Source organism: Psammomys obesus, unplaced genomic scaffold (assembly GCF_907164565.1).
Source record: "Psammomys obesus unplaced genomic scaffold, mPsaObe1.curated_primary_1811, whole genome shotgun sequence".
NCBI classification, from domain to species: domain Eukaryota; kingdom Metazoa; phylum Chordata; class Mammalia; order Rodentia; family Muridae; genus Psammomys; species Psammomys obesus.
In genome coordinates this window covers 12,360,889-12,372,959 of record NW_026596240.1, presented here as the reverse complement: position 1 = coordinate 12,372,959, position 12,071 = coordinate 12,360,889, and the positions used below count along the sequence as shown (strand labels likewise).

Below are 12,071 nucleotides of genomic sequence, written 5' to 3'. Positions count from 1 at the left end.
TGTGTGTGTGTGTGGTGTGTGTGTGTGTGTGATGTGTGTGTGTGTGTAAGTGTGTGTGTGTAAGTGTGTGTGTGTGTGTGGTGTATGTGAGTGTGTGTGTGTGGGTGTGTGTGTGTGTGGTGTGTGTGGTATGTGTGGTGTGTGTGTGTGTGGTGTGTGTGTGTGGTGTGGTGAGGTGGTGTGTGTGTGTGTGTGTGTGGTGTGTGGTGTGTGGTGTGTGGTGTGCTGTGTGTGGTGTGTGTGTGTGGTGTGTGTGTGTGGTGTGTGTGTTGTACACATGTGAGAGGGATCCATCCACACACACATGAGTAGAAGCCAAGAGTCTGTCAGGTGCCTTTACTGGGTGACACTTTCTCTTTCTAAGGTAATGTCTCACTACATGGCCCTGGTTGATGGGGACGATCTCTAAAGCGATTAGTCTCAGACTCAGAGATCCACTTCTCTCTGCCCCCAGAGCGCTGGGCTCAAAAAGCCTGCCCAGCTCACCGTCATCTTTCCTCTTCTCTCTCTGTCTCTCTCTCTCAAAGAAGATCTCATCAGGCAGCTCTAGCTGACTCTCTATGTAGACCAGGTTGGCCTCAAACTCGAAAAGATACTTCTGTTTCTGCCTCCCAAGAGCAGGGACTAAAGACATGTGCCACCTTGCCCAGCTCACCACCTTATTTTTTGAGACAGGGTCTCAGACGGTGCCTAAACCTTGCCATTTTGGCGAGGCTGGCTCAGCAGTGAGCTCCTGGGATCTGCTCGTCTCTGCCCACAAAGTTGGGGTTACAGACATGTGCAGCCTTGCCCAAGGTTACGTGAATGCTGGAGATTTGCACTCAGATCTTATGGCTTTCACACCAACTGCTCTTACCCACGGAACTGTCTTCCTCATCCACACTGCACACTTTTCTAGGGCTATCGGAGCGGACATGTATCCAGGGTCTGCCTGCCTTAGTGCAGTAGGCTTCAGAGTTGTTCGTTGCTTTTTTTTTTTTTTTTTTTTTTTGAGACAAGGTCTCTTTTAGCTAAAGAAGAGGTCAAAATGTCTGATTCTCCTGCTTTTGCCTCACAAGTCCTGATCTGCTAGGCCTCTGCCACCACATCTGATTTACACAAGCTCTCTATCAACTGAGCTACATGCCGAGGCCCATTGGTTTGCTTTGGTTTTAGTGTATATTTTGAGGCAGGGTCACACCACGTAATCCAGTGTGTGCTCTGTAGCCCAGCCTGGGCTTGAACTCACAATTCTCCTGTCTTAGCTTCCCAAATAACCAGATTACAGGCACACACCAAGATGCCTTGTTGCAGTCTTGTTCTCCAAGGCGGGAGCACAAGAGGAGGCGGCGCCGGCTGGGCGGAATTTAGGGAACACCGGAAGAAAGGTGGCTGGGCACCGGCTACAAGGATTTGTCCTGAACTGTTTGGGGGCGAGCTGGGGAGAGGCCTGGGTTTAGTTTGAGGGTAACTCTTCTAGAGGGGCTTCTGTTTGTCTGGCAGTCTTGGTTTGTGGTGGTTGGCAGGTCAGGTGTGGGTACTTCAGGGACCCAACTAGAGCTCCTCCTCTCAAAGGATGCCTTCCTTTACTGTGGGGTATGGGGGCTTTCATCTATGTCCAGTTTGTTTCCTTGCCCCCGCAGGGGGACTAAATCCTGTCCGTTTACAACTTTTAACATTGTGAAATGACAGCCGGGGAGTGCCTTTACACACGCCTGTCATCCCAGCACTCAGGGAGACAGAGGCAGGTGGATCTCTGTGGGTTGGAGTCCAGCCTAGTCTACAAAGCAAGTCCAAGACAGCCAAAGCTACACAGAAAAACCCTGTCTCGAACAAACGAATGAACAAACAAACAAACAAACAAACAAAAAGCATTATGAAAAGCCACTGTTATTTACAAAGTCCATGAAATCAAAATAAAAAATAAAAATGTCAGCAAAGGAGCTAGGTTGGCCAGCAGTGTGAGGACGTGAGTGCAGACCAGCACTGGCATAAGAAGCCTGGAACGGCGCCCTGGGCCTGCTGCTGGGGAGGGAGAGAGCTGGGACCCCTCCACTCCCTGGTCAGCAAGTCCAGCTGAGTCAATGGCCTCTAAGTTCAGTAAAAGACCAGCTCAAAACATACGGTGAAGACCTGGGGAGATGGCTGGGCACATACTGCTTTTGATGAGGACTCATGTTCCATTCCCATGTCAGGCAGCCCACATCTGCCTGCAACGACTGCTTCAGGGGCATCCAACATTCCTGGTCTCCTCTGGCACCTGCACTCATATGCACACAACGCAACACAGACACACACACACACACACAACTAAAAATAAAATGAACCTTAAAAAATAAGGGGAGCCAGGCCTGGTAGCACATGCAGAGACAGGCCGGTCCGGCCTACATAGTGAGTTTCAGGCCAGCGAGGGCTGCAGAGGGAGACCCACCACAACAAAACAAAGTGATGTAGAGAGCAACTGAGGAATAGACCTGCTTTCCTGGCTCTGGGTGGACTCTCACACATGCACGCACAATGACACACACATACACACTTATACAAAAATACACTTCCAGCCACACTCCCTCACCGGAAGCCTTTACAATGTTTCAATTTAACCTACCATTTTGTGTTGGGACACACTCATGGCTCTTCTCACACTGGCTTTTGGACTGGCTTTAAATAGTGCTCCCTCCCCAGGCCTTAGCTTCTGAACCTGAATCAGGAGGTGCTTTAGCACCCTGCCTCCTGCTCGCTCTACACCAACCTGTAGTGAGCAGGGCTCCGTCTCAGGAACTCAAGCTCAGAGGCATCCCAAAAGGTCTCCAGCAGTCCTGGGTTTCCTAGAGGTGCTGGTGTGTCAGTGCCAAAACCTGGAAGTACTGAGCTACCTATGCTTATGGAAGGATGGTCCAGTTGCAAAACAACAACAACAAAAAGTTTTGAATATGACTGACAGATTCTTAGGTCTTTTATCAGTGGTCACAGTTGCTGGGTTTGTAAGGATCATATCATGCCAGTCTCTCGGAGAGTCGCATGGATCCCCCTCTGTGACTGCCCCCACATCTTTCCCAGTCTAGCTCTGAATTCTCTGCTGTTGCCCTCTAAGGTGGAAAGACCTCTGCCAGTCCCTCTCATAGCACCATTTCAGCCTACCGCAAGTTGTGTTCTTCTGCTTGGCCCCTTTCAGCCTCAGACAATGCCTCATCTCCAGTGCAGTACCTGCCTGTTTCCTTCTCCGTCCTCTCGTCTCTCTCCCTATTAGCTTCATAGCCACCTCTAAAGGGCCAGGGCCTGAAGGAGCTGAAAGCATGTTTTTTTCCTCCTCCTCCTCCTCCTCCTCCTCCTCCTCCTCCTTGTCCTTCTCCCCCTCCCCCCCCTCCGTTTTTTGTTTTTACAGACAGGGTTTCTCTGTGTGGCCTTGATCTGTAGACCAGGTTGTCTCTACCTCCCTGACAGGCGTGCACTGTCAAGACCGGCAGCAGCTTCTGTTCTTGCAGAGGACTTGGGTTCAGCTCCCAGCTGATGTGGGCACATGGGGTGGCTCAAAGCTCAGTGTAACTCCAGTGTCAAGGGACCCCAAACCCTGTTCTGGAAGTGTGTGTGTATTTATATGTGGAGGGCACACACAGCACACATTCGTATGTGCAAACACTCATATACATAAAGTGAAGAGAATCAATCTTAAGAGAAAGAGAGGCTGGCGCACGCCTGTGATCCCAGCACTCCAGGAGGCAGAGGCAGGCGGCTCTCCGATAGTTCAAGGCCAGCCTGGTCTACAAAGTGAGTTCCAGGTCAGCCAGGGCTGCACAGAGAAACCCTGTCTCACAAAACAATAAAACTAAAGGCCGGTGTGAGAAAAGAATAAAGGCGATCCACTGTCCTGGGCCTTCCTCACACCAGACTGAGAGTCTGTTCCTTTGCGCTGTGCTGATGATTAATTTCCTCAGAGTGCTCTTCGGTGAACTAATTAAGACACCAGGATCACTCCCGCCTGCCAGCCTTACTCACCCTCCCTGGGATGTCCTCTTCTTGGCCCTCCGCCTGCAGCTGAGGCCCTAGCTGCAAAGTGGTTTATGGGCTGGGTGGGGTGTGTGTGTGTGTACTGTAGCCCTATCATGTGCCGCCATTGAGTTCTGTGGTGTGTGTGTGTGCTGTAGCCCAGGCCGATCTAGACCTCTTGATCCTCCTGCCTCCACCTCCTAGGCGTGCCCCCACGCTGGGCTTAAGGGCGGGAGCCTAATAAAGCTTGATTAGGAGCAGAGAAAGGGAAGAATCACGTTATCAAACAGGGACTAACCTAAGGGCTAGTGCTGAGGTCTCCAAGGGGCAGGCAGAGTCGGGGGGACAAAGATAGCCAGCCCGGGGTAGTGGCCGGAAGCCACAGCTGGAATCCTGCCCACTTCCTGTCCATCCAGTGTCTCCCGAAGAGAAAAGATAAGCCGGGCCTCTAAAGGGTAGCCGATGCTGCGTTCAAATCCTGACCTCAAGTCTCATGGGAAAGGAGCATGGCCAGACACCTATCTTTTAGGGTTACTGCCGGGTCTAAGAGAAGCACCGCGTTTAAAAGCAGCCGCAGAGCGACAGAACAGAATTTACCCACCAGCGAGTCGCACGCCGCCTCGGTCGCCTGCGGGCGGCGGGACCCAGGCACCTTGCGGCAGAGAGGCGGCTTTATTCAACCAGTTAGAAAAGCAGGAATCCGAGGAGGAGACGGGCTCAACGGGTCTCTCCCTCCACCCGGGAGCCGGGAGCCGGGAGCCGGGGGCCGGGGGCCGGGGGCCGGGGGCCGGGGGCCGGGAGCCGGGAGCCGGGAGCCGGGCCCCAGCGGAGGGAAGGAGTCCGGGCTAGAGCGGCTTTGCTTTCAGTCGTCCACCTGTATCTCTTCCTCTGACAAGGGGGGCTCAGAATCGGGCCCGCAGGGGCCCGGGTCGGGGCTGGGAGCGCCGTCGGGCCGTGCTAGGTGGCTCAGGGCCCCCCGGGACAACGCGCACAGGGAGGCCACGTCCGCGCGCATCTCCTCCACGTCCCTCTTGAGCTTGGCGCGACGGTTCTGGAACCACGTGACCACCTGCGCGTTGGCCAGGCCAAGGCGCGCGGCCAGGCCGTCGCGCTCTGACGGCGCCAAGTACTTCTGGAAGCCGAACCGCCGCTCCAGCTCTAGCACCTGCTGAGCAGTGAACGCGGTTCGCGACTTGCGGCGCCTCTGGACACCAGCTCCAGGACCTGGTGGCGCCTCCCGGGCCGCTCTGCCTGCTGGGACAGGACGGAAACGTCACCCTCCAGTTTTAGAGAAGCCGCGGTCTGGGTGGAAACACTAGGGTCGCGGGGCTCAAGTAGGGTGGGGTGGGGGCGGGCCAGCACCACGATCCCTACCCGGGTCAGGACCCGGATTCGAAGTGCAGCAGGCCTCTGGGAGTGCTGGTGACAGACGGATGAGGTCGCTCGCGCGGGGGAGCGGGGAGGGGGAGGTTGGCCAGAGGCGATCTGGTACTGGAGTCAAGGCCGGTTGGCCAAGATCCTCCGACACCTTTTGGAGCTCCAGGTTGTGCGCAGTGAGAGGCCAGATTTAGGTCGGGTGACCCATCGGGCCTGGTGGCCAATGAAGCCCTCTGCTTACACATTAAAAACGCCGGCTCCCTTTCCGGGGACCCCGAAGGGAAGCGAGGTGGAGAGGCGGCTCCTGAGTCCAGCGGTGCGGCAAGGACCTTCTTGCACGTGGCTTGAGAAGTGACCTGCTGGAGCCGGGGCTGGGGGGTCAGGAGGTCCGGGGTCTTTCTGCCTCGCCCTAGCCCTGCCTCACCCCTTTCTTGCCTACAGCTCAAGCCTTTTGTCTGCCCCGCGGCCTTTCTCCACCGTGATTGCCCCGCAAACAGGCAAACAGCGAACACACGGGCCCAGCGGCCCCTCCGCCCGGCGCCCGCGCTGGGGCCGCTGCACAGTCAGAACTAACGCTGGAGACCTGTGGGGCCGAGATGCAACTGCCCACCCTTGGGCAGAGGGTTGGGGTGGGTAAAAATGACCGGCCAGGGTCGGACAAAACTTGTGGCCGAAAGAGAGAGAGAGACAGACAACAGACAGACAGAGAGGGAGAGACGAAGTTCAAGTCCGCGGACTTGCAGACGGGTACCTTCAGGAGGCTGCGGAGCGCGCGGGTCATGGCCCAGGAAAGTTTTACTAGCTAGCTCCTCCAGGGCGCACAGTGGCGACGCGGGATCAGGGCTGGCCTCGGGAAGCTGTGGCACAAAAGGTGCTCCGGGGACCATGCTTGGGCCTAGGATGTCTGCGATGCTAAAGGGTGTCCGGCGCTGGCGTCCAGAGTTCATGGCAAGTGGGCTGTAGCGATCCCGCCTCCCGCTGGGCTTGGCTCACAACCGCCCAGGCCCCCAGCGCTCAGCTTCCGATCTGGGCCCCCTGCCTCGGACCGCCCCCTAGAGCTGGGTGGGAGCCCCGCGTCTCCGCCTTCTGCACCCCACCTCCCTCCAAGGGCCGCCGTCTGGAGCCCATAGGCGTCCTGGCTAACTTTTTTCTTCTGTGGGGTGGAGAGAGGCCGGTGGCTTCTGGCTTTGAGGTATAGCCCTGTGCACGGTCGTTCAAACCTGGCATACTTCCCTGGACTGTATGCTGCTTGGCTTCCTACTTGTAGGCTCCGGCTCGTAAACTCCTGGGCAATAAAATTGCTTTCCCTGGCCCCAGTGGCTGGGAATTCACAGAGTTCTGAGAAACAGGATCAGGGCTGATCATGTTCGCATCCTGGGTCTTAGCTAGGAACGCGGTATCCCAATTTGGTCTTATCTTCTCCACCCAACCCTGGAAAAAGAGAACATGGTGGCTGGGAATGGTTGGTGCAGTGTGGGGATCCAGGATCAAGACTTGGGAGAGCCTGGCCTCGTGGACTGCCCTTCCTGAAAAGAGACCACCAGGAATGGGCCGGTGAGCGTGCCTTGCTGTAGCCTAGAGGCCCTGCTAAGCCAGAACACCCTACTGCTCAGCCGGGTCCCTTGCTGGTGAGGGCTGCTCTCCACAGAGGACCGGCTCTCCCTTTGTCCTGTTGTTTAGCTCATTCTTCAGAGGTGATCTCCCCACAGGGAAGACTGCCTGAAGTGTGGGCTTCATAGACCCAGCCAGATCACATGACAGGCCTCACTGGCCACTTAGACACAGACCCTGAGGCCTGCTCTGTTCATTACTTTTTGTGTTCTCTGTACCCTTCTCCCCCACATTTATTCCCACCTGGGTTAGCACTTCATGATTATCTTGAGGTGAAATGAGGTGGCTCTGGGTCAACAAAGCTGGGTCAGTGAGGCTGTGTGGGCCTGGGTTCCCCTTCTACTATCTCCATCTCAAACAGCTCGTAGGTATGGGGACTGGCTACTCCCAAAGGACAAGCCTCTTCCCTGCCAGGGCAGTTGCAATTTTCTTTTGAAGTTGTTATTTTGAGACAGGATCTCACTGCCCTGAGCCTACTGTGTAGACTAGACTGGTCTCAGGCTTCCCTGGGACTAAAGGCCTGTGCCGCCACACCTGGCATTTAGTTTTCATTTTAATCAAGTTCCCTGTGATTAAGCAAGGCTCACTGTGTGGCCCAGGCTCGAACTCTCGGCGATCTTCCTAGCTTAGTCTTCTGTGCAATAAGCCACTGGACAGCGCCCAACTAGCACTTTGCTCATGTTTAGTTTGCTTTGTCGCTAGTGCAAGGAAAGGCAGAACAGTCTCTCCTGGACCATTTTCCTGGAGGCCTCCGCATCTCGTGCTCTCACCTACTAGTGGCCTCTTGTCTACTCCTTGGGACAGTGGAACTGAAGTGTTTGGGTGACTCAAACAGGTCTTAGGAGATCCTGGGAAACTGGGCGCAAGGCTTCTTGACAGTAAGACACTCCCCTTGATAGTAGAGAGAGCAGCGCCTTCCCCATAGAGAGTTCTCTGGTGACACCTCCAGCCTTCAGGCATCCAGATCCTCCTGGAAGCCTGGAGGATGCTCTTGCTGCTCAGTGAGCCACTGCAGGGTCAGAGAGCAGAGCCAGGCCACGATGGAAAGCTGAGCTGCCTCAGAACCTTGTCAGCTAGTTATTAATGGGGCGAGGGAGGGCAGCAGAGAGCCTCAGCCCGCAGCACAGTCCTTGTGGTTTCACTTAATGTGCAGTTAAAGCAGATCCCAGGAGGCAGAGGGAACTGCCCTACCGCATCCCAGTTCCCGTCCTGTCACTGCAGCCTCTCTGCAGGGATCCATTACGGGCCTTTATGTCCTTTTTACCTCTGCTCTCAATTACGCCTGTGTGTGCATGAGGAGGGTGGGGCTCTCCTGAGGGGCTCTGCCTTTCTCTCTCCTCCTCTCCTGCCTCAGGTAATGGGTGGGATTGGCCCTCAGACACACGAGAGAAGTAGAGAGGGTAAAAGGAAGATAGATATCCCAGCATCAGAGACTGACCAAGGACACACCAACACCCAGCAACCAGTCCAGACTAGACCAGCCGAGGAGGGGGGCTTCTTCTGGCCAAGCATCTGGAATGTTAGCTGGGGAGAAACTGGATCCACAGGAGGGACTGGAGGAGGGCGAGTGATTAATGAGGGATGTTAGGAGATTAAACTGGATTCCGGGCTTGAGGGGAGCAGCAGCTGGGGAGTGCGGAAGCTTCCTGGCGCTAGCTGGTCTGCACCCACAGGTCCAGTACCTCGGGGGTCCCAGAGGATCCAGGTTGCCTTCACTGTCATTGTCAGGCAATTCTTTCTGGTCTCCAACTCCCTCTCTCTCCCCCTGACTGTCCCTTCAGACACTTTAGGAACCTTTTCAAGGCCTCATAGGATGTAAGCTGGGATGGTTACATAGACCTTCATTCCCCTCTGACACTCACCTGTCACCTAAAGGCCTCTTCCCCCTTTAGCACTGTTCAATAAACGACCATCACTCTCAGAGTGGCTCATCCCACACATCTCTCTGAATTCTGAATGGAAAAGCAAGCTGGGTTGGAGGCTGCTCAGAATAATCCCTTTGGGACCACGTCAGAAGCCCTGCATTGTGACACCACCTTTAATCTCAGCACTTGAGAAACAGGGGCAAGCAGATCTCCGAGTTCAAGGCCAGCCTGGTCTACAGAGTGAGTTCCAGGACAGCCAGGGCTACAAGGTGAGACCTTGTCTCAACAACAACAACAAAAGTTATAATAAGTAAAGCTAATGGAATAAATATTTTAAAATTGTCTTCACAAAGTGCTTTGAGAGACTGGGGACACAGCTCATAGCACACGCATTAAAAGGAAAAGAAAGAAAATCCAAGCAAGGTGTGTGGGAGAGGTTCCCAGAATCTGGTTTTCTCTTGCTAGCTAGAGTTGAAACAGTGTCTTCTTATACAGCCCAGGGTGGCCTAGAACCCCCAGCAACCCCCTTGCCTCGGCTTCAGAGCCACTTGCACTCAGCTTGGAGTTTTCTTTTTCAGACTGTGTAACTAAGTGGAGACCAGATCCCGCCACTCAAGTTTTACTTGTTACTTTAGGAATGGTGAGTGTGAGAGAGTTTTGAGTCAGGGTTTCGCTCTGTAGCCCTGCTCACTGTCCTAGTAAAGTCCTTTCCCTCGAGTGGCATGGGAGAGACAGAGCGAAAGTCATGTCCTCTGCACCCAATAGAGCGGGAGAGCACAGCTCCTCAGGGGCCAGGAAGGCGGGGAAGGAACCAGCAAGGGCTGGGTGGGGCTTACAGGGCAGGTTCACACGGCCTTCCTCCTGCGCAGCAGCCAGGGCCTGAGCCCCGCCGCTGCAGAGTGGGCAGCCCTGAGCAGCATATCTTAGGGGTCCTCAGAGCAGCAAGTTCCTCTGCGCGCTGCACCCCTCCCACAGAGGCGCTGGTACGATTTCCCAATGAGATGTGAGCGACCTCGGGGTCAGGGAGGAAAAAGAGAGGGCAGGTCGCAGCTGCGCATCGTCAGCACAGCTGCCGCCTCTGGGCTGACAGGTGGATGCTGCGGCAGGTAGACCCAGACAAGCTCAGCGCCTTCAGCTGGCGTGGGCCTCAGCGCAAGGGCCACATCTCCAAGCGAGGTTGCGCAGAGCTCCTGAGCTAGGACCCCCAAGTCTTCAGGAGCGACTAATTAAAACAACCACCACTACCGTTTATTTAGCTCGGGGCTGGAGGCGGTTTTCACGGATGCAAGCTGCTCTCTGGTGTTTTTAATGTTATAAAACAAATTATTCTTTGAAAAGCTCATACTTTGTATTTTATCATAGTCAGCCCCAATTCCTCTGATTTCTTTTTGTTGCTGAGCTGCAGCCATGTTCAAACGCAAGCTCCTTTGCAGAATGCCAGAGGCAGACAGCGCTCTAACTCCACATCCAGTGCTCAGCAGCGCCCTTCTCTGCGCTGCGCATCTCTCAGCACGAACCGCGAGACGCCCTGAGAACTCTGTAAGGAAGTTTAAACCAAGGCACGCTGCTGCGGAGGCCAGCTCCTGGGAGCAGCTGTGTTCTGCATGGAGGAAGAGGGTCTCTGGAGGGGAGCTCAACATCCGCCCCTCCCCACATTTCCCGGCTTTACAGGAATGATCCCCGCCTCAGACACTCACACATCCTTGGAGGTCTGTCTTCGCCTTCCTCCTCTTTTTTAAATCTATATTCTCCACGTGTCCCAAGCGACTTGGTAAGGTTTCCAGACAACATAATGAGCGCTGGAAAAGTTCCAGATGCCAGCTTAGACTTTTTCTTTCTTTTTTGTTTTTTTGAGACAGGGTTTCTCTGTGTAACAGCCCTGGTTGCCCTGGAGCTCAGTCTGTAGACCAGGCTGTCCTCAGACTCACAGAGATCTGCCTGGGATTAAGGCGTGCACCATCATCTAGCTCAAGCTTAGGCTTTCTTAGCTCTTGTGGCCTTCTAATCTCAGCTCCATAGCCAGCCCCCTTGAACTCCAGGAACTAGGCTTCCGCCTTGAGACTTTACATTCAGGTTTTCTCCACAGTCACACCGGCTGTCTCTTGCGGCTCACCCCAGGTGGTGCAACAGTCTGAGGCTTCCTTCAGAAAGTCTTGGGCGTGGCCTTGCCTACAATGTCCTGTTTTCTTTCTTCTTTATTATTTTATTTTTTGAGACAGGATTTCTTTTCTTCTTCTTCTTCTTTTTTTTTTTTTTTTTTCTTTGTGTGTGTGTGTGTGTATTTTCGAAACAGGGTTTCTCTGTGTAGCCTTGGCTGTCCTGGATTCACTTTGCAGACCAGGCTGGCCTCACAGAGATCAGCCTGCCTCTGCCTGTGTTGGGATTACAGGCGTGTGTCATCATGCCACCACTCCCGGCAGAGACAGGGTTTCTTTTAGCCCTGGCTGTCTTGGAACTAAAAGTGTACTCACCTCTGTCTTTTTTTTTTTTTAAATACTTTCTGATTCTCCTACATAGCTATCCATAGAACCAGGACACTGGTTGGGATTACTTCCAGAGTCCAGCATGGAGAGTGGCCTTTTACAGAGATTTGACCTCAGCTGGCCACATCCCTCTTCTGTGAAGCTTCTTTCCCACCTTAAGGCTTATCTTGGTGTCTCCACATGGATTCCTTCTCAATTTGCCTGTTTCCATTTTGGCTGTATCCCTAAGGCTAGCTGACCATTTTGTGGACAGCTGTCCTGGGCTCAGATCTGCTCCACTAGATGCCGTTGTGGGGTCTTCTTTCTTGTCTCTATTTCCCAGACTATAGTACCAGAATGCAGTTATTTGGATTTTCCTTAAATATTACCCTTCTTTCTCTTCAACCCTACAGTGGCCAAGGGACACGAACTGTGTCATCCTCACATGCTGCAGCGGCACGCTGGAGCAACAAAGCTGCCATCTAGTCAGCTCTCCTTCACCAAAAGCCAGGTTTCAGTTCACTACGGGCCTCTATCCCTCTTCTTTGGCAAGCCATTCTGGACAGCTGGTAGATAAAGGAGACCTTTCTTCACTGTGAGAGCTGGGTGACTTCTGAGGAACCAGGAAGGGCCCAGGCCAAAGCTTCAGTTCGCAGTAGCTAAGAAAGGAGCTGGTGGCACACGCCTGTAATCCCAGCACTCCAGAGGCGGAGGTAAGTGGATCTCTATGTGAGTTCAAGGCCAGCTTGGTCTACAAATCAAGCTCTAGGTCAGCCAGGGCTGTAACCCTGTC

At 54.1% G+C, this 12,071-nt stretch overlaps 1 protein-coding gene across 1 annotated transcript; it reads right to left on the bottom strand.

The window, feature by feature from the left end:
* Nucleotides 1–4,811: 4,811 nt before the first annotated feature.
* Lbx2 (ladybird homeobox 2) lies at nucleotides 4,812–6,287 on the bottom strand. Its single transcript, XM_055596313.1, has 2 exons — nucleotides 6,092–6,287; nucleotides 4,812–5,214 (listed from the first exon to the last, which is right to left on the bottom strand). Exons 1-2 carry the CDS (start codon nucleotides 6,285–6,287, stop codon nucleotides 4,826–4,828), a joined length of 585 nt encoding a protein of 194 aa, XP_055452288.1. The 3' UTR covers nucleotides 4,812–4,825.
* Nucleotides 6,288–12,071: the final 5,784 nt, after the last annotated feature.